Source organism: Camelus ferus, chromosome 13 (genome assembly GCF_009834535.1).
Source record: "Camelus ferus isolate YT-003-E chromosome 13, BCGSAC_Cfer_1.0, whole genome shotgun sequence".
Taxonomy (NCBI): Eukaryota; Metazoa; Chordata; class Mammalia; order Artiodactyla; family Camelidae; genus Camelus; species Camelus ferus.
The window spans coordinates 3,909,046-3,933,911 of record NC_045708.1 but is presented as its reverse complement, the minus strand read 5'-3'; the positions used below and the strand labels follow the sequence as shown (position 1 = coordinate 3,933,911).

At 53.1% G+C, this 24,866-nt stretch overlaps 1 protein-coding gene across 5 annotated transcripts in view; it reads left to right on the top strand.

Moving 5' to 3' along the window:
- Positions 1–304: 304 nt before the first annotated feature.
- The window catches only part of ACOT7 (acyl-CoA thioesterase 7), a 90,576-nt gene continuing 66,014 nt past the window's right edge, over positions 305–24,866 (top strand). For 2 of the 5 annotated variants that reach the window (XM_032495067.1, XM_032495066.1), the window contains exons 1-2: positions 6,960–7,379; positions 22,971–23,088. In XM_032495067.1, the coding sequence (XP_032350958.1) occupies positions 7,192–7,379; positions 22,971–23,088 (306 nt within the window). In that variant the 5' untranslated portion in view covers positions 6,960–7,191. Of the gene's footprint in view, positions 512–6,959; positions 7,380–16,961; positions 17,059–22,970; positions 23,089–24,866 lie in introns of those variants that run through there. The other 3 variants (XM_032495064.1, XM_014553436.2, XM_032495065.1) reach the window with 3 other exon arrangements.

The window sequence follows — 24,866 nt, the reverse complement described above, 5'->3', positions numbered from 1 at the left end:
CGCACAGGCCGCAGGGCCTCCGCGCTCGCCCTTGCCGCCTCGTGGGCGCGCCCCTGGATCCCCGAGCTGCCGGGCTGGGGCACGCCCTACACAAACACGAGCCGCACGGGGCGAGACTGACCCTCGCGGCCCCCTAGCCCCGCGCCGGCACCGCCCAACCGCCGCCGAACCTTCTGGAAGCGGCGCCGCGGCACGGCCCTGCAGCCACCAGAACCGGACGCCGGAGGAAACGGCGGCGGGCGGGGGGCGGGGCGACGGCAGGCGCGAGGGGCGGGGCATCTCAGGAGGCCGCGTTCAATTCGCCGCCGGCGCGCAGGCCCCGCCTCTCAGGCTCCATGGCTCCACCTCCCCCCTCCCCCTCCATGGCGCCGCCCGGGCTCATTCATTCCGCGCCGGGCCTGATAGACACCTGCGCTCTCCCTCTGCCGCCCGCAGCCGTCACCGCTGCCGCCGCCACGGCCAGCATGTCGAGCCCCGCCGCTGAGACCCCGTCCGCCATCCAGATCTGCCGGTAAGAGGGGCGCGCGGCAGGCGGGGAGCCAGAACTCCGGGTCGCCGCCCTGGCCTGGCCGACCCCCACCGGCCCCGCACCCTCCCCTCCCCAGTCCCCGCCCCCGCCGGGTCGGTCACCCACGGGCCCCGCCCGCCACGGCCGGGATGCGCCTCGGTGCCGCAGAGCCAGCATCTTCCCCGCGCACCGCCCCGCCGGCCTCCGGCGCATCTTCCGGGCGGCGCCGCGGTCACGCAGGCCGTTTGCCGGAGAAAGCGGCGAGGCGCCCTTCCCCGGGCGGGGGGTCCCCCCGCGCCCCGCCCAGCTCCGCCCGCCCAGTGCCCGAGCGCGCCGGAGCCCCACCCAGGTCCAATGAGCCCCCTAATTCGGAGTCGTTATCCGGTGGTGCGAGCCCAACCGGATCCCCCGACCTGTGCAGCGCAAGTAACCCGCTCGCTTGGCGGCGTCCGGAGCCCGTTGAGCCCATCCGTGGGTGCCCGAGTGGGCAGGGGCTGCGGATATACAGTCCCTTCAGTGCATTGCCTCGGTTTGGGGTGGGGGGCGACTGTTAACAGGAAGAATAGGAAGTACCCTTGCCCTGTAACAGTTCACTGCTAAGAAGAGAGAACGGTCCATTAAGCCTGGAAGCACCTTACACAATGGGGGCAAAGGGTCATTGTCAGGGGACCACTCCTGCCTTCACTCCACCTGCACCGGTAGATAGAGGGCCCCGAGAACGCGGGAGATCGCGAACTGGCTCATTTCCGAATGGAGCGGGAGGGCAGCCTCAAGGTTACCCTCCCTTCCCTCAGACAGAACGGAAGCAGGCACGGAGGTATTTGAGCCTGAGCTAAGGAAGGGCGCACAGACGCTGGGGCCTGCAACAGGGCCTGTGCTGCTCCGAGCACCGCCAAGAGTGAGAGCTGCTTCCTGTTCCTCAAAGTTGGAGGTTGGGCATTACACTGACCTTGTAACCAGGTCGGTTTCCTGTGGGTGTTGCCATCTCCTTGGAAGAGGCAAAGACTGGGCATACAGTAAGCGCTGCATCAAAGGGGTGCCCTGAGCCCACCCCACTTCTGACCAAGTCAAAGCCCTTCCCTGCTCTCAAGGTCAGTGTTGACTTCCCCAGGGAGAGGAAATCTTTGGAGGAGCCTTGCGCCATTGGTTTGTTACTGGATTTACAGTGGGCCGCACCCACTGTAAGTTCCCCTGGGAAAAATAATAGAAGTAACTGATTTGGGGAGACAGACGGGTCTGGAATCAGGCCCTTGGATCAGGCTCTTCCTCATGTTGGCCAAGTGACCTTGGGGGTCATCTTTTGTCGAGGGCTTGTAACATCTCTCATCTCACTTGGTTTGCCCAGCATCTCTGGGAGGGAGGATGGCAAAGATTGCACCACTTTTGCTGTGGAAGAGGAAATCGAGGTCCTGGGAGATCCAGCCACAAGAGCCAGAGGGCCAGCTCCTGACAGGTCTTCTGTCTCCAGATCCACGTTCTTTCCACTGTGCTTCTCCCAAAAGAAGATACTGATTTCATTCGACTTGTGGAAGGCTGGGATTTTATTTTACTTCATCAGGATGATGAATAGCCAGTCTATACATGTTATCTTTTTAAAAACCAGCTTCTGACAGTTGATAGATCATTGGATAACCTTAAACACTTCCACAAATGTGCATGTGTGCTTTTTCTTATCTGTGATGCTTGCTTACTGGGCTGCCTCTAGCATACTCACAACTGCATATTGTCTCTGAAGGGCCTGAGGACACGTGGGCAGGATACTTGGCTTAGGTGAGCCTCAAGTTCCCAACGCAGCTGCCAAAGGGAGTGGGGGAGGCTGTGATGAGGCCCGTGGTCACAAAAGGCTCAGCCCAGAGAAACCCAGGACACTGGAGAATGGACATACCAGAGTGGGGAGCCCTTTAAGGACATCTGAGCTGACACCTCATGTTGAAAGAGGAGCCCTCTGGCCTAGGGCAGCCAGGCCCATGAATTTAACAAGTTTCACCAGAGCCTCCAAGGAGTGAAATGCCTTGAGGGAGGGACACTGACCTGGAAAATTCAGTTCCTACCTGGGGTTCACAGTCTAGCAGGGAGAAGATGCCAAAACTCCACCATCCTGGATAACTAAGAGTGGTCATGTGCTCTCGGTTTGGAAGGAGATGTTGAAGGGATGAGGGCTCCGAAGGCTGGGGAGGGCAGTGGTTAGATTCAGCTCTGCAGCCTCAGGCGTGGGTGTGAGTTTGGCCTCTGAATTGGAGATGATAACAGTGCCACTTCAGGATGGCTGTGAGGATTAAAACCTTGGGCACAGTGCTGGGCAGTTGTAAACATGAGCTCACAGAGGATTGGGTTATCTCTGAGAGCCCGAACTTTGGAATCCAGGCCACCTTGCTGTGCTGTCTCCACCTCCTTTTGATCCAGTCCTATAGATGCAGGCTCTGGGACAGCTTTAAAAGTCTCAGAAGAGCATTTTCCTTTGGTTTATTTTGAATAATATTAATTAACATTTCGTTAATGAATTACTTTTTTGCCTGTTGGACTCAAGAGTTCTAGAATGTCAGACCCAGAATGACCCCTAGAAGCCCTTGGCCCAGCTCCATCATTTTACAAGCAGGGGAAAAAGAGCCAGAGATTAAAGACTTGGCCATGGCCTTGGACCTTGCAGGCCGAGGTAGCGAATGCAGCTGCTGGATGTTCCCTGTTGGTTGTTCCAATGGCTGTGGTTTTCCCACAGCTCAAGCTCAGGTTTACATCCGGTTGTGAGGTTCCATAATGGCATCGGTGGGGGGTCCTGAGAGTTGCTCGAAATGAAGTCGAAGGACATGCCACGTACCAGGTTGTTGGAGAGTACGCCGTCCACTAGAACTTTCCGCAGTGATGGAGTTGCCCCGTGCCTGCACTGCCCAGCATGCTAGGCACTAGCCACATGTGGCTACTGCATGCCTGAGCTGTGGCCAGATGCAGAGGAACTGAATTTTTAATTGCATTCATTTTAATTTATTTAATTGTGAATGTGATGGTCTCCTGTGGCTGGTGGCAACCTTATGGGATAGTGCAGTACGCAGAGGAATGTAAAAAACAGAAATCCTGATGGGCCCTGAGGGGCAGGGTTTCCTACAGGGAGCTCTCTGGGGACTGTAGGCAGCTCTCAAACAGCAGAGCTAATGGAGGGACCTTGGTGTGGACTTGATCCGGGAGATAATCTGAAATCCTTTATTTGTAGGTAGGCATGTGAGGTCTCCAAGGTTTTCTTTCCTGGGCCTTGCTTTTAGATGTAAATCTGCTAGGAAGCGTCTTGAGGTCCGGGATTGCTTTGTTCACTGCTGTACCATGAATGCCTAGCAAAGTGCCTGGTAGATACCTCAATAAAGATTAGTGGAGTGGACCTGGACTTTAGTACATGCCCGCCTCGTCTTAATTGCTTTCTACTCTGTTACACTTTGAAGATAGTGCATTTTTGTTTTTACAAATTGAATGTTTGTGGCAACTTTACTTTGTCAGGTGATGGTTAGCATCTTTTAGCAATAGAGTTTTGTTAAAGTTTTTTTAAAAATTGAAGTATAGATATATATTGGCTATACTTCCCATGATGTAGTTGTAAAGTGTTTTTTAAATTAAGGTATGTGCATTTTTTTCAGACATAATGCTGTTGCACATTTAATAGTGTAAACATGACTTTGCACTGGGAAGTCAAAATATTCATGTGACTTGCTTTATTGCAATATTTGCTTTATTAGAACAAAACCCGCAATATCTTTGAGCTATGCCTATATGGAATTCTTTCTCTTTGGTGCTTTGTCTTTGAGTTTACAGTGGAATTAATAAAAACATAGAATCTGAGTTACTGCGGGGTGGGTATAGCTCAGTGGTAGAGTGCATGCCTAGCATGCATGACATCCTGGGTTCAATCCCCAGTACCTCCATTAAATCAGCCAATCAATTAATCAATCAAATTACCCCCCCACTCCCCCTCAAAACCCCCCAAAACAAAAGAATTAAAAAAAAAAGAAGAAGAAGAATCAGAGTTACAGAAACCCTCAATCAGCTGTACTTCAATTGAAAAGCAAACAACCAATCAGCCAACCCATTTAAAATATGGGCGGAAGAACTGAGCAGACATTTTTCCAAAAGAGGAAATGCAGTTGGCCAACAGGAACAGGGAAAGTTGCTCAGCATCACTCATACCAGGGAAATGCAGATCAAAATCACAATGAGACACCACCTCACCTGTCAGAGTGGCCATCCTCAAAAAGAACACAAATAACAAATGTTGCCAAGGCTGTGGCAAAAAGGGAGCCCTTGTGCACTATTGGTGGGAATGTAAATTGGTGCAGCCACTGCGGAAAACATGGAGGTTTCTCAAAAACCTAAAAATAGAATCACCACATGGCCCAGCAATTCCACTCCTGAGCATACATCAGAGAAAAACAAAAAACATTAATTCAAAAAGACACATACATCCCCGCTATTAACAGCAACGTTTTTTATAATTGCCAAGATATGGAAGCATCCTAAGTGCACATCAATGGATGAATGGATAAAAAAGATGTAGCATATATATGCAGTGGAACGCAACTCACCCATAAAAAAGAAGGATATTTTGCTATTTGCGGCCCTTCATTCACTTTTTTCAGGTCAAAAACCAGAATTTTATAACTGGCACAAGCATTTCCATTGCGTCAAAAACAACCAAATGCCTAGAAATAAACTTAATCAAGGATGTTACCTATACTCTGAAAACGGAAAAACACTGATGAAGGAAATCGGAGATGATACAAGATACCTTGTGCTCTTGGACTGGAAGAATCAGCATTATCAAAATGGCCACACTACCCGAAGCAATCCGCACATCCAGTGCAACCCCTGTCAAAATACCCACAGCATCCTTCACAGAACTAGAACAAACCATTCCAAAATTTACATGGAACCATAAAACACCCCGAACTGCCAAAGCAATCTTTTGTAGGTCGTTTTTTTTTTCTTCTTTCATCTTTTTGTTCTCTTTTCTTATGGTTTGACGACTAGAGAAGTTGCTTTAGCATTTGTTGTAAAGCTGGTTTGGTGTTGCTGAATTCTTTTAGCTTTTGTTTATCTGTGAAGTTTCTGTTTTCTCCATCGAATCTGAATGAGAGCCTTGCTGGATGTCTAGTTTTTTTTTTTTTTAAGGCAAGCTAATTATATTGTAGTTATACTTTTTAAAAAACAACCTTATTGAAAAAACAATAAAAATAAAAACAACCTTATTGAGGTATAATGTACATATCATAAAATGCACCTGTTTTTAATGTATAGTTCACTGATTTGACAAATGTGAACATTTGTGTAATGACCACGATAATTGTGACATAGAACATTTCATCACCCCAAGACGTTCGTTCCTGCACCTGTGCGGTCAGTTTCCTTCCAGCTCCAGCCCCTGGCAAACAGATCTGCTTTATATCATTATAGTTTCACCTTTCCTTGAATTTCTCATAGATGGAGCCATATACTCAGCACAGCGATCCTGAGTTTCACTCATGTTTGTGTGTGTGTGTGTGTGTGTGTGTGTGTGTGTGTGTGTGAGAGAGATTCTTTCCTTGCAGTTAACCAGTGGTTTTTGTTACATGCATGGTTGGTTTATCTCCTCATCAGAGTGGACATCTGAATTCTTAACAGCTTTGGGCAATTATGAAAACAGTTCACAAATGCAGATTTCAAAACATTTAAGACATTGTGGAGGAAACCCGAACACTCGCTTGATATTTAATGATTTAAGGGAAGCTCCCTCCTACTTGCTTGGTGGGATGCTGCCTGATTCGTGGATTGTTGAATAAAGACAATTAGAAAAAAATATATTAAGGAATTTATCTTATATTTATATTTTAGATATCTTTGTATTTTATTAATATTTAGGTGAATTGTTTTGTGGTTCTGTTTTTAAACGGAGTCTTTCTTTTCGAGGGAACATTTACGGATGCCAGGATGTGCCCTCAAATTTGTTTCCAACTCACCTGGAGTCGGTGAGTGGGTAGAGCAGAAGGGAGCCAGAGCCTGTTTGGTGGGGACTTGGAGACTCATTTCCTTCTCCTCCCTGCTCTGGTAGGCGTTTCCCAGATAAAGAATAAAAAGGAAAACAGTCTCCTGAGTCCTGCCTCTGCATCTTGGCAGGGGGCGGGGGCAGGTCGGGGCCCAGAAATCTGCGTCTTCCTCAGCGTTCCGCTGGGAACCTGAGAGCTACGGTCTGACGTGGGGCTGGCAACCCTCCAGCAGCCTTCCGCTGTGTGCTTGCGTCTCATTTCCTCAGCTGCCCTGCTGTCCCAGGACCCTTGTGCTAGTTGGCAGTCTCCCAGCCCTCCTGACACCTGCAGTGCAGAGGCCCCTCCAGCCCTGGTGGGGCTGATTCTGGTCCGGCCTGATTGGTGGTCTGGGTGGGTGTTGCTCCAGTCCCACCCCGCCCCTGGCTGCACCAGTTCCTGCCTCCATCCCTCATTTGCTTATGAAAGAGCCAGGGTGGGTGACTTCAGGCTGAGTGGTGAATTCCTGGCACGATGGGGCCAGCGGGAGACTGCTGGCTGATGAGAGGAGGGGCGGTCCCTGAGGGAGGCCCCCAGGAGTTGGAGATTCGCTGCGTTCCTGGGCAGACGGGAGGGCCCAGAGGAGACGGACGGAGAGGAGGCTGCTAAGCCCCGTGCCAGTAACCGGCCTGGCCAGCTTGCTGCAGGATGAGGCTGCTCGCATGGGCTCTCCGCCTCTGTGAGCTCAGTGGGCAGGGTGCTCCCGGAAGGCCAGTCAGTGCCCGGGTGTGTCTGGGGCTCAGGATCTCCAAGGGGCCAAGGGAGAGATGCTGGGCTTCCATCCGGGCTGTTGGCACCAGGTCTGATCTGCCATCTCATCCCTGTGTCGCTACAAGGTAGGAGGAGGACGAGACGCCTCGGGGCTCCGTGCCCTTGGCGTCCAGCCTGGGAGGCCTTGTGACGCAAGACTTCTTGGAAATGAATTGGAGTGGGCAGTGGGTACCGGGTGTTTGTGAGCCTCGTATTTTGTTGGATTGAGCGTGCCCACCTCTGTGTTCGTCCTTGGTAGAGAGCTGGCATGTTCTTCCCCCAGGGACCCCCACTCAGCTTTGTGAAGGTGGTGGGCTTTGGGAGCTTGAGGCAAGCATGGAGATCAGTTCACCCTGCATGCCAGCTGCCTGGCTGGCAGGTCACCCCCGGCAGGTCGTGGGTGTCTGCGCTCCCCTGGGCGGGGGAGGGTGAGCTGTGATTTTTGGACTTGCAGGCTTGTGCTGGTGTGATTGGCTAATCCTCAGCCACACAGTGAGCTTTACAGAACCCTTGTTCAGTGGGCGGGTGCCCAGGCTTTTGTACCAGCTTTGTTGAGCTGTACTTCACATCCCATTCATTCACCCACTAAAGTGTACATTTTAGGGGGTTTATATGTTCAGAGTTGTGTGGCATCACCACTGTCAGTTTAGAACATTTCCACGACCTCAAAAAGAAACCCCTGTGCTCTTCAGCCATTTCTACCCCTTCCTCCTAATCCGTTTTCTTTCTCTATAAAGCTGCTGATTCTGGATGTGACAGCCATGCAATGCGGTCTTTGTGTCTGGCTTCTTTCCCTCAGCATCGTGTTTTCAAGGTTCTTCCTTGCTGTCACGCATGTTGGTGCCTCTGTCACGACAGTCTGCCGTGTGGATGCGTACCACTGGTTTATCTGGCCATCAGTTCACGTTTCAGTGTGTCTACCTTTTTGGCTATTAAGCTCAATGTTACTATGAACATCCCTGCACAAGTGTTTGTGTGTTCGTATAAAAAAAATTTTTTTTATTGAAGTGTAGTTGATTTACAATGTTAGTTTCAGGTGTACAGCAAATCGATTCAGTTATACACATACATACGTATATATTTATTTCCAGATTCTTTTCTGTCATATGTTATTCCATATGAAATAATTGAATACAGCCCCCTGTGCTATACAGTAGGTCCTTTGCTGTTTGTCTATTTTATGTACAGTAGCATGAGCTCCAAACCTCTCAAATTTCCTGAGTGGTAGAGAGTGTCTTCTGTTCTCCTGACAGCTGCTAAAACCTTTGGAAAAACCTGGGCTAGAGTGTTTTTTATATGCTAAAGGAGATGAAGGTGCCTGGGGAATCTGAGATAGCTTCAGGGTGGGGAATGACCCAGGCATGATTAGAGGGTTGTAACTTTCAGCCCTACCCCAGACCTGAGGTGTGGTTTATCTCCTAAACTCAGCATAGGGCCGAGAGCTTCTCAGAACCTCAGGTGCCTAGGGGAAGGTGAGTCCCCTGATGCTGGGAAGGCCAGGCCAGTGTTCTCACTGGGCATGTGCCCTAAGGCCCACCATGGGGTCTGGGAGGAGCAGCTTACAATTCCCGCCCCCATGGAATTTGTCCCGTGGGTCCCCGAAGGGCTCCCACTGTGTGTGCTTTGCTGTCACCCAAGGAACGGGGGCTGAAAAATGTGGGAGTGGGTATCTGGTCCCCCCACCCCAGTCCTGGCCTGTCCTGGCACACCCTGGCCACTGGCAGGGGGCATGCTGGAGGTGGTCGCTGCCCCTCTATCCCTGTACCAAGTCCAGGCTTTGAATTCCAGCCTCTTCCTGAGCCAGCTAAGTATTTCATGACCTTTTGGACTTGGCAGGTGGCAACCTTAGCCTTGTAACTGATCAGGACGAGCAGGGGCGAGTGGCCATCATTTTCAGTTTCTTTGCTGTTCTGGTGCTGCATTCATTCAGGTATAACTGTGGTACTGTGATTCACAATAAGAAATATGTATTTGATCTTCATCCCTGTTTCTGGCACAGTCTAATTAAAACTCTTGGAATTTCCTAAGTGATGAGAGTGATAAAGGTGTCTTAATATTCATAATGCACCCTTTTCAACCAAGTTTATGTTAATGAGGTGACTTTTAGAAAGTACTCAAGGATCGGGGCTCGTGGCCAGGGGAACCAAGCATGTGACTGTTGGTTTAGAAGTTTCCATCCCAGCCCCCTGACCTCCGGGGAGGGGGTGGTGGAGATTGAATCAATGATTTAATCAACAACTAGTAATTTGATCTATTGTGTTTATGTCATGGAGCCTCCATAAAAACCCAAAAGGATGAGGTTCAGAGGGGTTGTGGGTTGGGAAGCCCATGGAGGTTCAGGGCATGGAAACTTCCTGCCCCTCCCACATGCCTCCACCCTGCCTGTCTCTTCATCTGGCTGTTGATTCATAACCTTTAATATCCTTTGTGAGTAAATGGGTTTCCTGAGTTCTGTGAGCCACCAAATTAGCTAATCAAACCCCCTGTAGCTGGTGGGTCAGAAGCACTGGTCAGAAGCACCTGGACTTGTGCCTGGCGTCTGAAGCTGGGGGCGGGGGTCAGTCTTGGGGACGGAGCCCTGGACCTGCGGAGTCTCATGCAGTCTCCATGTGGAGAGTCAGAATTGAGTTGATTTGTAGGGTGCCCAGCTGATACCAGAGAACCGCTTGGTGGTGGGGACAGCGCCCCACAACCTCCCACATTGTAATCTGTGACCAGAACTTTAGGCTTCTGTTTGGAACTCAGATCTTTTTTTTTTTTTTTAAAAACTGGGAAAATAACTTAATTTCATTTGGGTGGGTGGGCAGAGATCAAGTCTCAGAACTTCTGGAGCTGCTTTTTGCTCCCCGTGACAGTGTTGCCGATCTGGACACTGAGCCCTGAAGCAGGGGGACAGGTGCACGGGTGTTGCAACTCAGAGCTTTAGCAGCTAAGTTGGTTTTGCTGCTCTTTGGTGTCTCAAGAAACTGGACCTGAGTTGACTGCTGTTCTGTGCTTCCTTTAATGGCAGGCTGGTCCCACCTTGTTGTATAAGCAAGGCTCTTACCAGCCCCAAGCTTGCCTAAGTGGCCCGTGTCATCAGAAACATAGCAGTGGTTTTGTTTCAGCCACACCAATGATGGTGTTTTTGACTTGATTTTGTTTTTAGTTGCTTCCATGAACCTAAGTTTTTACACTTATTTTTATATAGTTAATAGAGTATAGAAGAGAATTAATTTAAGGACACCTTTAGGTAGTTTTATAGGAAGTTGCCAGGCCGCCTTCCAAAGTGGCTGCCGCTGCGCTCCCACGGCAGGGGGTGAGAGTCCCCGCCGCCCCGCGTCCTCGGCAGTGCTGGTGTCTTCGTGGTCGGGGTCTCGGCCGGCCGTTTGGGTGGGGGCGCGGGGGCTCTCACTGTTTGGGCGTGCAGCCCCCTAGCGACGTGGCGCTGAGCGTCTTCCATCTGTGCGCCTCCTTCCACGAGGTGTGTGCTCAGATCTTCTGCTCATTTTCACACTGGGCTATTGGTTACTGGACACAAGTCCTTTATCAGGTGTGAGTTCTGTAAATGTTTGCTCCTAGTCTATGGTTGTCTCCCTTCTCTCAGCAGTGTCTCACTAGGTCCTTCAGTGGGCCCGATCCAGGAGCTCGGTCTACCCGCCTTCTCCTAGGCCACGGGAGCCTAGGAGACAGCGTAGGGCGTCACAGCTTTGGGCAACTCACAGCTCTGCATCGACCCTCCAGGTTACAGGGGAAGGAACAGACCCACTGGGGCAGAGGCCGACCTGGGGGCACATGGTAGTGTGGCAGAGCCACCGCTCGAGCCCAGATCACAGCCCCGGGCCAGCTCACCCTTGGCATTTCCGTGCTGCCTCTCGGGGGGGGCATGTCCCAGCAGGGTCTGCAGGGGATGCCTGGCAGGATGGGCTGTTTGGTGCCCAGGATGTTGGGTGGGGCCAGGGTGCTCAAGGCTGAGAGAGTCACTCTTGCTTTCTTCTTGGCTCCTTCGGGGTCAAGTCCAGATTCTCTCCACCGGCTGCCAGGGCCAGTGTCTTCAGGGGCATCCTCCTCAGCACTCAAGGAAGTCTGAGAGCCCCTTCACGCTGAGATACAGTGTGGCCATGTGGCCCACTGGCCAGTATCCTCAGTTACTCCGGAGAAGTCCTCGGAGCCTGCTCTTCTGCCCTCAGGGCTTCAGTGCCAGTCCTGTGGGCTGAGAGGGGCCTGGATCAGTACCTTGGTGGGGCCTGATGTACTGAGCCAGGCTTTTAGTGAGGCCATACCTGGAGCTCCTGGGGCAGTCTGGCCACCTTCCTCCCGCCTTCTCAGGGCTATGGCCATGGAGCTGCCAGCTGAGACGCTCTTGGAGAAATGGGTAGAGTTCCACTAAACCCTCCTAGAGTCGGTGACTAAGTAGAATCCCAAGGCATTTGCCACTAACATGTGATTCTCTACTCGGCAACTGTGGGGTGGGTGTGAGGGGTATTTATTTATATTATTGAGGTATAATTTCTATAACTGCACATATTCAAAGTGAGTAATTCAATAACATTTGACACATGGATGCACCTTTCCCCAGATCTGAAAGATGCCACTGTAATCAAGGTAATGAGCACATCCATAGTCTTAAGAGTTCCTTCTGGTCTTGGTGACCCCTCCCTCCTCCTCCCCTCCCCAGGCAGCTGCTGATCCACTGTTGCCATAGATGAGTTTGCATCTTCTAGAATTGTACAGAAATGGATGCACACAGTAGGAGCCCTCTCCTCTTTCACTCAATATGATCATTTTGAGATTCATCCATGCTGTTGTGAGTATCGGCGTTCCACTCCTTTTATTGCCAAGTAGCGTTCCGTTGCACGGCCATACACGGTTTGTCCGTCTGTTCATCTGTGGATGGGCATTTGGGTTGTTTCCAGTGTTTGGCTGTTCCAGGGAGCACTGCTGCGAGCATTCGTCTGCAAGTCTCTGTGGGGACATATGCTTTCGTTGGTATATATGGGTTAGTACTCGGAGGACGTCAGGTGGTATGTTAGGTGTAGGTTCAACTGTTTAACAAGATCACAGCGAAAAAAATGTGACAATGAATATATGTATGTTCATATATAACTGAAAAATGGTGCTCTGCACTGGAATTTAACACAACATCGTAAATGTTTACAACATTGTAAAATGACTATAACTCAATCAAAAATATTAAAAAAGAGTTTAGGAAACTGCCTGACTGCCTTCCTAGGTGCTTGTGCCAGCGCGCCTCTCTGGCGGCTGCGCTGGGGAGCTCCTTTCCCTCCACGCCCAAGGCAGCTCTCAGTACAGTCAGTCTTCTCAGTTCTAGCCGTCTCAGGTGTGCAGAGGATCTCATTCTGGATTTACTTTGCAGTTTCCTAATGTCTAACAACATTGAGCATCTTTTCATACATATATATGCCACTGACATAACTTGTTTGGTGACATGTCTGTTCAAGTCTGTTGCCCATTTAAAAAAATTGGGTCTTAGGTTTTCTTATCATTGAGAGTTCTTGAGTCATCCAGGTATAAGTCTCTGCCCCTCCCAGCTTCCTTGGGCTGGGGGAGGTGGGCTTCTGTGGGAGGAAGGTGGCCTCCACTTCTAAGGAAAGTGATTGAGAGCCCCCCTTGCTCTCTCTCTCCTGGGTGCCCTCCCGTCAGTTGGGCGGATCGATCCTTTGAGCTCTGGTGCCCGCCTCTCTCACTTCTTGCCTCTCCCCTTGCTGCTGGTCCTTGCTGACTCAGGTGTAGCCCTGGCTTCCTGGGCAGGTGTGGGGCACATGGAGGGAAGAGGTCCTGCCTTCTCTTGATCTTTTTCAGTTTCCAGATGACTTTGGAATCTGAAAAACATAGTAGCTATTTCCCCGCAAAGTATACCAAACACAGCCTCCTGCACGTTCGGAGGATGTTCCCAGCCTCCTGGCTAGTTCTGCTTTGTTCACTGAGTAGAGAAGCCTTGCAGCTGTAGGCCCCTGTGTCTAGCTGTGTGTGATTTTCTTTGGGCTTAATTATGGGAGCCCTTTCCTGGATGAGAGTGAGCGATCTGAGGGCTCGCGGCCACACTGTGAGCTCAGGAGCTGGGAGGGGTGGGCCTGTTTCCCACAGCTTTGGACATCTAGTTGTTTCGTTTTTTTGAACAGCTTTGTTGTGATATGATTCACTTACTATAAAGTTCACTTGCTCTTTTGGAGTGTGCATGGTTGTGCAGCCACCCCAACTGTCTAGTTCCGGGGCATTTTCATCACCAAGAAATAAAGCCCGTGCCCATGAGCAGTCGCTCCCCGCCCCCTCCCCTGCCCCAGCAATCACCAGTCTACCTTCTCTATGGGTTTGCCTCTTCTGAATAGTCTATACAAATGGAATCATACACTGTGTGGTCTTTTGTGTGTCTGGCTTCTTTCAGCATCATGTTTTCAGGATTCATCCACGTTTCCATGTTTCAGTACTTCATTCCTTTTCATGGTTAAATGGCCCGTTGCATGGATGGACCACATTTTATTTATCCATCCATGCACGGTGGACGGCTGGGTTGTTCCTACCTTTTGGCTCTTATGAATCATGTTGTGAACCCTTCCAGACATTTGGTTTTATAATTTTAAAAATTCTATTCATTTGTTTGTTTGGGGGGAAGGATTAGGTTTGTTTGTTTGTTTGTTTATTCATTTATAATGGAGGTACTGGGGATTGAACCCAGGACCTTGTGCATGCTAGGAACACACTCTACCACTGAGCTATTCCCTGCCCCCTTGGTTTTATCATTTAAAACGGTTCTTAGTTAATTTACTAGATGGAAAATAGCCCCCCATGGTTGTTTAGCTCCCAAATTGTTTACTCATAAGGCTGAACTATCTGACAACAAGTGATTCCTCTTTGGGGAAAGGCCTGTTACTGGCTGGAGCCGGCGTTGGAGGAGGCCTGGCACAGTCCTGACTGGTTTGATTGAGCTGCAGGCAGAGTTTCAGGTAGTCAGCTTTGTGTCATCTCTTGCAGATTCTGCACTCCCCGCATTCTGTTTTTCTCTAATTTTTATTTTTCACTCTTAAGTTCCATCGGTTTAGGTTGTGACTCTGTATCCAGGTTTTGGGTAATTGATCCTGCTTGTCATTTAGTGGATCCTTCCCCAGAGCTGAAAGATGTCTTCCCTCTAAGCATGCTTCATTTCGGTCTTCACTTCTGTGGCTAGTTTGTTTAAAAGCATTTCTCAGCCATGGACTTTTGGTTCATTTTTCTGCGTCTTCTGACCTGCTTTCAGCATCGTATGGTGTGTAAATCCTCGCCCCTCCGTTGGTTGACTTATTGTATAGAAAATTTTATCCGGGTGCAGGTTGATTTCAGTGTTCTCCATTTGCTTCACTGACGACTGTTTCATCTTTAAGCCCATCTTGTAGTGTTGTAATGCGATCTCTGTAACTCAGAAAGAACCTGGTGGGGCACACTGGTTCTCTTGTGTGTATGACAGTGATTCTGGTCAGGTTCACTGTGGCACCCGGTTGGGCTCGGGATGGAAAGGACAGTCAGCTGGTCTTCACAGTGTGCCTCTCCCTCTGGCCTGCCCGCCTTCCTGGGGCAGCAGCGCTGGTGCCCTCTGGTTCTGACTGACGTGGGCCTGGGGCAAGCTTCCTCACCCCACTTCCTGCTTTCCTCACAGGCAGAAGCTGGGGCTTGAACCGGGTAATTTCCAACATCTCTGTCTACTCCAATTTCTTGTGATTTTAAGGGATTTGGAAAGGTCACAGAAAATGCAGCTCTGGGAGTGATGGGGTGCTTCTTGGGGAGCTGCCCCCTATCTGGGGAGAGTGCTGTGCCCAGCATGCCAAGCAGAGAGAGAAGCCTGGGTTGCTTAGAGAGGCAGCGATGCCTGTATGTGGGGACTGGGCCAAGTCCAAAGGGCGCAGCTTCAGGGCCGAGGACCCCTCTCTGAGTCCCATTTGTGGCTTCGGGAGGGACCGGTGGAGATTCCAGAGAACATGCTTTTGCTCCGGCGAGGTGTGCCCCTGAAGGTCTTCAGGAAGGGCGCTGATGAGGCCTGTCTTAGGGAAAAGGCCAAGCTGTGAGTTGGGAGCTGTGAGAAAACTGTGGGATGCTGGGGTAAGGGTGTCTGGGGGAGACCCTGGTCTGTGTGCCTGGGTGAGAGGACCTGAGACTTCCAGACACGTGGCTCTTGGATGCTTGGTGGCTGGAGTGGGTGTCCCGTGGCCTTGGAGCCTCTTCTCTGACCTGAAGGTGAGCGATGGACTTGGGTCAGGCCCAGCATGGGCCTTCTTGGGGGCACCCAGAACCCACTATGGTGGTCTGCGTCCTAGGTGGTCTGTGGAAGCAGCACGTTGGCCTCTTGGTCTGGGAGAGGGGAGCGAGCCCAGGTTTCTCTGGGCAGGGAGGGCAGGAGGAGGGGCTGGCTGCTGGCCGGTGTATCCAGGTCCTAAGCATCCCGCTGACCTGAGGGGACCCAGGGCCCTGGGGCAGGTAGGGGAGCCTCTGTCCGCTCTGCCTCTCCCAGGCTCCTCACTGTCCTGTTTGACAATCCCCAGCTCTCTGCCCTGTGCCTGGCACGGGGCACAGCAGTGAGCAGACGGCCCGGCCTGCCCTGCAGGAATAGTCTGTGGGGCCACTGGCAGAAATGCTGTGGGAGCAGCCAAAGGGCTGAGGGAGAGCTGCCGCCCTGGCCAGGACCCCGGCAGGCTGTGTGGATGGGGGAGGCTTAGGGAAGGTTCTCGGCCCAGGCTCAGCCCTGACTTCCCCTGCAGGTGGACGTTCTGGGTGTGCCCGCTGGGCCCCTCCCTCCGCTGCCCGGCTCTAGGCCCTGAGCAGAGCCGAGCGCCGCCTTGCTTGAGCTGCCAGTAGAAGGGGCCTGGTGGATGGGGCGGCAGGATCCTGGGACCGCGGCCCTGCATTGGGGTGGCGCTGGGGCTCGGCCATATCACGGCACGTCCAGCCTCCGTTCCCGGGGCCAGGGCCATCTCACCTGCACCAGGGCCACCCAGATGGTTGGCCTTCCTCCCCCAGACCTAGTGGTGGGGAGAAGGTAGACCTGTGGGTCCTCCCTGGGGAAGGGGAGGCCTGAGGGCACCCGGCGGCTGTCCTGGCCACCTTCACACCTGAGAGGTGGGGAGGAAGGTCTGGCGGTGGTGGGGGCAGGGGTGCCGGCTGGAGGAGAGCTGAGGCTGGTGGAGCCGGCTGCACCCGCTACCTGTTCCCTTCCAATGGTTCTCCAGCCCCTGCCTCTCGGGGGTGGGGGCGGGGGCTGGTCTGGGAGACAGGTTTCAGATGCCAGCTCCTCGGAGCTGGGTGCAGGGCTCTGCTTCTGGCAGGGACTCTCACTGTGAGGCTCACTCGCTGTGGCTCATGACCTCTCTGGCGCCTGGTTTTCAGGAAGCTCTGGGTCAAGGGCTGGGCTGGCTTTTGTCGAGAGCCCGGAGCCGCCTGGGATGGGCTGTTGCCCCCCTACCCCGCTGGTCTCCTGGGGGCTGCTCAGAGATGGCACCTGTGCCTTCTTGGTCTCATGGCACTGTAGTAGAAGGTCTCAAAGATCTTCTCCACTGTTGTTATATACAAAACGAAGTTTCTATGACAACTGGCTTTTGGTAGACTTGTCAGATTGGTGAAGTGGCCCCTTCCTGGTTAGACTGGGTAGCTGAGGAAGCCAGTGTGCGCCTCACCAGCCCAGGCGTTGGGACGGTCTTTGTGGTGGGGGAGGACTGGTGACTCGGCTGCAGCTACGCCCTGGCCCTCTGGCTCTCTCTGGACCTGGGACATCCCAGCCAACATGGCTTCTCAGCTGAGCAGGTAGCACCCATCCTGGGACCCCCATGTGGGGGCCACTGCGGCGGATGGTCTGTCTGGTGACACTCTGAAGGGGTCAGATGGTAGAGGGGTCTCAGCCTGTGTGTCCAGCAGGCTGGCTGGCCTCACGTGGCCAGGGACACCCATGCCTGGCCCAGTTCTTGCTGACCTTGGACGTTAGGTGATTAACTGAAGCTGGGGCAGAAGTGACTACCTGGGCTCCCAGCAGGGACAGATCATGGGTGCCTGGAAGAGCCAGGCAGCTGGGCTTTGCGCTCTCCTGCCTGTGGGTTTTCTGCAGTTGGGTCGAGCTCTGCTCAGCTTCCTGTCTGCTCAGCTCAGGGTGCTCTGGGTTCCTGGGATCAGCGCAGCTGGTCGGCGGTCTTCTGCGCCGGCTCCTTCCCCTGCCCTGATTTGGGGCCTGGGAGGGGCCCAGGGACTTTTTCCTGGCCTAGCTTCTCTACTCTGCCTCATCTGAGGGATGTGGTAGGGTCTTTGGGGGTTAAAGGAATTTTGCTAGAATCTTCTTAAGCAGCAAGTTGGAGAGAATGAGCAGTGCATCTTGGGCTTCTGTTGGGCAGAGTCCCCCATAGACAGGTGGGGTATGTGCCTGACCCTGGCCTTCAAGGCCCCACGGGCGAGGCTGCCCAGTGTGAACTGGTCCCCCAGCCCACATAGTCCTCCCGGCCTGTGCCTGCCCCAGGCCAGCCCGCAGCTCCTTTCTCACCAGGGGTGGCAGCCCCTGCTCCTCCTCTTCCCTCCCTGACCTGCCTTCAGGCTCCTGCCTCTGCGATGCTCCTGCCAGGGCACCGCCTTGATTGCCACCTGCAGCTCCTAGGGAAGTGGTGGCGTCTGTTGGAAATCCACTTCCTGACCTGACGTTGCCTATCTGGTTTGAGCCCAGTTCAGAAGGAACAGATCCAAGGAGCTTCTGGCACAATCTATGAAGCGTCCTTAGAGCTGTCTGTCCTGCAGGGCCCACCTGGTCCCTGGCTGGTTCTGCCTTAAGTCCCCAAAGGGACTTAATCAGTGCTGGAAACCTGGCTGTGCTTGGCGCTGCCACTTTCTACTTGAGATATTTCTGCTTTCACTGTTGGGTGAAAGAAACAGCCCCCCCAGTTACCATGGAACTCACGCAGCAGTGTTTTAAATTTAGCACTGACATTTTCGTGTCCAAGTCAGAGATGCTGGCCTCATGCAGGGGGCGGGGGAGGGGGAGGGGAGCAGGCACAGGTCAGCCCCCTCTGGAGCTTCCACCAAGGCTGTGGGGGTGGAGGTGCTGGCCTGGGCTGGCAGGGTGCAGGAAGCAGGGACTGAGCTGGGTGCAGGCCGTGGGGCTCACCCTTGCCACCTAACTGCTGCTTTCTGGGGGTGGAGCTGGGGCCCCCTGGGCAAGGGCTGCAGGGGCACAGCCTGTCTGAGTCTCCTGGGGTCACTGTAACAAATGGCCACAAACTAGATATCTTAAAACAACGGAAGGGCATGTTTTCACAGTCTAGAGGCCGGAAGCCCCAAACCTAGGAGCCTCAGGGCTACGCTGCCTCTGAAGGCTCCAGGGGAGGGTCCTTCCTTGTCCCTTCCAGTCTGGGGACTGCTGGCAGTTCCTGTGTTTCTTGGTTTGTAGAAAATCACTCCCATCTCTGCCTCCATTGTCATGTGGCCTCTCCCCTGTGTGTGTACAAATTTCCCTCTTCCTCTAAGGACATGGGTCATTGGAATAAGGCCCTATTACCCTATTAACCTCAACGTAACTTGATTACATTTCCAAAGACCCTGTTTCCAAATAAGGACACATTCATAGGTCCTGGGGGTCAGGGGTTGAACTGATCTTTTTGGGGGACAGTTCAACCCAGTACAAAGGCTCTGTTTGGCACCTGCACTGGCTCGGCTTTGGGGGTACCCTGAAGAGCGGAGGGACAGGCCCGGTCCTCAGGGCACCCAGAACACAGTGGGGAACAGGGATGGCTCCTCCAGCCTCCCAGGTGGTCCTTTGCCCGTCCTCTCTGTTCCTGGCATGGCATCTCCCTCTCTGTTCCCCTGCCTCTCTTCTGCCCCGGTCAGGGCACAGTGTTGCCCAGCAGAGAGGGTGGGCTGGGGACCAGGTGCCAGCCAGGCTGGAGGATGGTGGCCCTGACGTGGTGAGTTCAGGGAAGGCCGTGCTGAGGACCCATGTTCAAGCTGTGCTTAGAAGAAATTTTAAAGACTATTGATTTATTTGTGCAGGTTGACATGGCCTTCAATTCAAAAGGCACGGAGGCATCTCAGTGAAGTTTCCCTCCCACTCCAGCCACCAGCTCCCTTCTCCTGGGCAGTGGAAGCCTCCGGGTTCCCGTATCTCCCCCTAGCTGGTCTGCCTTGGGCCTGCAGGGGTAGCCACCTGGTGCCCATCATCCTGCGCTTTGCTGTTTTTCATCTAACAGGGCATCTTGGAGAACATTGACCCTCTTGCTCAGGCTGTGCACCCTTGGGTTGTGTGGGTGTAATTTGCCCAGGACCCTGGGGCGGTGCGATGTTGATGGTGCGGGGTCCCTGGGGACCCCCAATGTTGCAGGGTCACTCCAGACCTGCCTCAGGCCCCAGGCGCTGTGCCCTGTTCTCCCGTCTCAAAGGCTGCCTCCTTATCGGTCCCTTCTTCAGTGCCCCGCCGGATGTAAGCACTTCCTCCCTGTCCTGGGGCCCTCTGTCTGCCCTTCTCTCCCCAGCCCTGGCCCTGCATCACTCTCGGCCACTCTGGCATGTACAGCCCCGCTTTACAGTCAGAGAAAGCGAAGCCCACAGAAGTAAATCAGGCTTCCCCGGAGGCAGGCTCTGGTACTCCTAGGAAAGGCTGCGTGGTGTTTCGGTCCTCACTTGTCTGCATCCACCCTCAGCCCCTGCCCCATCAGAGCATCCCCTACCTGTGCCCATGGGAGCACCAGCCTGCATGCAGAAATACAAAGGAAAGAGTTTGATACAGTAGTTTTGTTATTTGAATTGGCTACCTCTTAACTCAAACTTCAAAAAAATAGTACAAGCTCGAATTTTTAAAACTCAAAACATTCTTTTTAATTTTATTTTTTCAGTTTTTTTGATGTGTGATTGACATACGACATTGTATTGGCTTCAGGTGTGCAGCATGTTGATTTGATATATGTGTGTATTGTGAAATGATGTGAAACAGTAAGTTTCATGAACATCCATTACCTTACATAGTTACAATTTTTTTTCTTGTGATGAGAACTTTGGTTTTTATCTGATGAGAACTTTTAAGGTCTACTCTTTTTGCAACTTTCAAATATATAATATACCATTGTTAACTTTAGTAACCACGCTGTACATTACATTGCATCCCCATGATTTATTTATTTTGTAACTGGAAGTTTGTACCTTTTGTCCCCTTCACCCATTTCAAACCCCACCCCCCACCCTCTGCACTTCGGGAACCACCAGTCTGTTTTCTGTATCTAAGAGTTTGGGCTTTTTAGATTCCACATATAAGTGAGATGATCTAGTGTTTGCCTTTCTCTGTCTGACTTATTTAGCATAATGCCTTCAGAGTCGATCCATGTTGTTGCAAATGGCAGTACTTCCTTCTCTTTTCTGGCTGAATTATATATATATATAGTACGTATATATGTGTGTGTTTGTATGTAGACCACATCTTCTTTATCCACTCATCCGTCAGTGGTTGTTTCTGCCTTGGCTGCTGTAAATAGTGCTGCAGTGAACATGGGGGTACAGATATCTCTTCAGCGTAGTGATTTCGTTTCCTTCGAATAAATACCTAGAAGTGAGATTGCTGGATCGTGTGGTAGTTCCAGTCTTAATTTTTTGAGGACTCTTCATGCTGGTTTCCACATCGGCTGTACCAATCTACGTTCTCACCGACCGTGCCTGAGGGCTCCCTTTCCCTCACTTCCTCGCCCACACTTGTTGTTTCTTGTCTCTTCGATAATAACCATCCTGGCAGGTGTGAGGCCGTATATCCTCGCGGTTTAGGTTTGCGTTTCCCTGATGGCTGGTAATGTTGAGCATTTTCCCGTGTACCTGTTAGCCATCGGTATGTCTTGTTTGTAAGAATGTCTGTTCAGATCCTCTGCCCATTTTAAAATTGGATTGTTTGGGGTTTTTTGCTATTGAGTTGGATGAGTTTTTTATGCACGTTGGATATTAACCCTTTATCAGTTATGTGACTTACAAATGTTTTCTCCCATTCAGTGGGTTATCTTTTCGTTCTCCTGATGGTTTCCTTAGGTGTGTAAAAGCTTTTTAGTTTGATGAGGTCCCACTTGTTTATTTTTGCCTCTGCCACCTTTCTTTTTGATGTCAAATCCAAAAAATCATCACTAAGGCCAATGTCAGGGAGCTTACGCCATGTTTTCTCCTAGGAATTTTATGGCTTTGGGTCTTATGTTTGAGTTGATTAAAAATATTTTAAATGAACTTTTGAGAAGCCAAGTGAAACTTCTTTGCTATGCTCTAGGGGTTCCTCTGGCCACTGCTGGGGGGACTGTGGCCCCCTGAGCCAGTGATGTGTGTGAGAAGCAGGGGGCCTGAATGCCCCCCAGGATGGAGGGGTGACGTTTGGGGATGGGCAGCAGGTACAGACAGCTGTCAGTCACCCCAGAATGTCAGTGCTCATTTGCTCCAGAAAATGGCATCTTAAGGCTCTTTCTTGGAGCTTCCAACCTTGCTGCCGTCAGTTGGCTGACTGCTTACAGCAGAGGGAGGACCTGCTGGTGACCATTCACTTCCCCGTGTGTGCCAGGCATGGCGGCCGGCTTGTCAGCTGCATCACCTTGTGGGGCTCAGTCTTCCCACAGTCAGATGCCGTGGAGCTGTTGTGCCTGTTCTGCAGACAAGGAAGTGGGGCAATGCGTGTTTGGGCAGCTGGCTCAGGTCGCCCAGCTAGTGGACTGGGAGCCAGGAAACACCTGAGACTGACCGGCTTAGCCCTCGAGCCTGAAAGGAGCCAGGCCTGGAGGGAGTGGAGCTCTGTGGCCCAGAGCTGGCCACGGGCTGAACAGGCCAGATGGGCCCAGGTGATGCTCGGCTCCCAGGACCTGCTCACGAGCTCACGCCTGGCCGCAGTCTCCAGGCCTGAGGCTGGGGCAGGCAGATTTTGTCAGCCAGACGGGTGTCTGGGAAAGTGCCAGACTCGGCTGGGGTTGCCCGGGGTAGGAATACAAAGCCGGTTTGTTGGGATTCCAGGGATTTCATAGAGCTTCCCCGGTGCCACGGCAAGGGTGTGGTTTTTCCTCTTGGGGAGCTGGGGTGGCATTTCAGCCCTTCCTGACCTTGGAGAGCTCCCAGGGAGTCAGCCCTGCCGGGTGCCCTCTCGGAATACAGGGGCAGGCGGCAAGCGGGCATTCACCTGCTGACCGAGGTCTCAAAGCAGTAACTCGTTTCCAGTTCTCAGAACATCCATGGCCTCATGAGGCCAGCTCCTCTAGGACTCCTGATGGAGGTGGTGATCCTGGGAATTCGTCCATTTTCCAAGGGGTGACAGCCTGGCTCCTTGTGCCGGTTCATCTGTTCTGGCTGTGGGTGGTCCTGGGAGCCAGGGGCGGGGTGGGGGGCAAGCGCATTGGGCATCTCACAACCAGGCTGCCTTGTTGCCACTCTCACGACCTTGCGGAAGGTCCCTGTCATCACCCCTTCCCGGCCAGGTTGGGGGGTGGTTCTCCCACTGGCGGGCTGGGTGCCTGCAGCCCCAGGGCGGGGAGGTCTGCCTCTCTGCCCTCCTTCTTTCTGTGGCCCTGTGGCCCCTTGTCTGGCCTGTGGGATCAGCACCCCACCCTGAGCAGACAGGCGGGAAGCTCTTTGTCCTTTGTGAGCCACCGAGCCCTTTGGAGGAGCTTCTCCCCCCGGCTGCCACTGTTATGAGCGCTGTCCTTGCTGAGACTTTAGCCTGCGGCTTCTCTCTCCTCACCTAGGATCATGCGACCAGACGACGCCAACGTGGCCGGCAACGTCCACGGAGGAACCATCCTGAAGATGATCGAGGAGGCGGGGGCCATCATCAGCACCCGGCACTGTAACAGCCAGAACGGGGTGAGCATCCTGAGACCCTTCCCCTAGCCTGGCCGGGGCCACGTGGAAGATTCCGGGCTCCAGCAGCGCACACCACTGATGGGTCAGGAAAGGAGTTTGGATGGAGCCCAGGCCTAGAGCCTTTCCCTCCCTTGTCCTTGGGCCCTGGGGGCTTCTGGAGGCTCCAACCCAATCAGCCCTGGACAAGGGACCCCCTTGGATTGACACTTGGTTTGGGGGTCAGCGAGGAGGGGTGAGGACCTCCAGAAAATGAGCTGAGAGCCAGCTGACAGCTGCCTTTTCAGCCCTCCCCCTTTGTTCCGGAAGAGTCTTGGCTGCCCCACTCCCGCGAGGGCCCCACCCTAACGAAGCCTGTGTGGCTGGCTGGTGGCAGACCGCCTGGGCCCAGTGTCCGTGGGCAAGTCTGGTGGCTTCCTGGTGGTGGGGCCCAGCAGGTGCCCCTATGATGGTGCATGCTCTCTGCCCACTGCCAAGACAGGGCCAGGCTTGTGGTTTTAGGACTTCAGGGCAGCCTGGGGCCCCAGCCCCGTGGGATCCGACATTCTCTGAGAAGCCCCCCCCCCAGGTGCTGTTGGAAGGGGTCTGTCTCATGCTGTGGCTGCCAGCTTGGTTCAGGCACAGAAGGAAAGCCTGCGGCCTCTGGGTGCCTGTGGGCCTCTGCTAGCCACCTGCTGGGTCACTATCGTCTGGGCTGAGAGAAGGGAGATTCCACATCAGCGTAGACTCTGTGTGCACGTGTGTATGCGTAAGAATGAGCCAAACCGGTGTGTGTGTGTTGGGGGGGGGGTGGACCTGGGCCTGCGGGGCCCAGGAGGAATGGGAATGGGTTGGGCTCTAGAAGTGTGAATTTATTTGGTGCCCTTGAAGTTCCGGGGCAAGTTTGGCCACATTCAGAGAGCGCCCTCTGGTGGCCATGATGAAGATGGCCCTGAGCCCAAGGGGCTGGGGCTGGGGCTGGGGTGGGGGCCCAGCCCCTGATAGACCCTCCCAGAGAGAGGCAAGTGAGGGTCTAAGGCAGGCCTAGCAAAAGAGGCTGGACATTGGGAAGAAAAAGCCCTCTGACTGGGGAGTGAGGGGGAGAGGCTTGGGAAGCCACGTGGGTGCTGGTGCCCTAGGTAACCCCGGGGTTTAGTACCCACCTAGCTAGGGATTTGCAAAGCTTTGACGTATTTGGCCTGTGTACTCCTCATGACACCCCTTAGAGCTAGAGGTGCTTTTTATTACCCCCACAGCACGCAGGAGGAAACTGAGGCACAGAGAGGTAGAATACTTGCCCGAGGCCATGTGGGGAGACAGGTGGGTGGTCAGGGCGTCGGACCTGTTCTTTGAGCCCCAGCTCCTCCTCATTCTTTCCCCAGAGTGAGCCTGGGATGCAGGTTTGACATGTTGGCTGGAAGATGTCTCTGGGCTGGTGGTCCCAGGATAGGGATCTGGAATCCCAGTCTCAGGAGGGTGGGTGTGAGCCCCAGACAGCTCCAGGGGGCTGATGCTGGCCTCTGCGTGGCTTTTCTGGGGCTCTGGGCGGGGCAGAGGGCACCCCCATCCACACACCCTTGATGGTCTCATCCAGTCTGTGGCTTTAGTACCACAGCATAGCCCCGAGTTTCCATCTCCAGCTGAGGCCTCTTGGCTGACTCCACCTGGACACTCAATCAGCCCCTCAACCTGGATGGGCCCAAAAGACACTCGGGACTTGCTCCCAGGCTGCTTCTCCCACGGTCTCCCTCTGCTCAGCAAATGACCCCTGCAGCCTCCAGTTACTCAGGCTCAAAACCTGG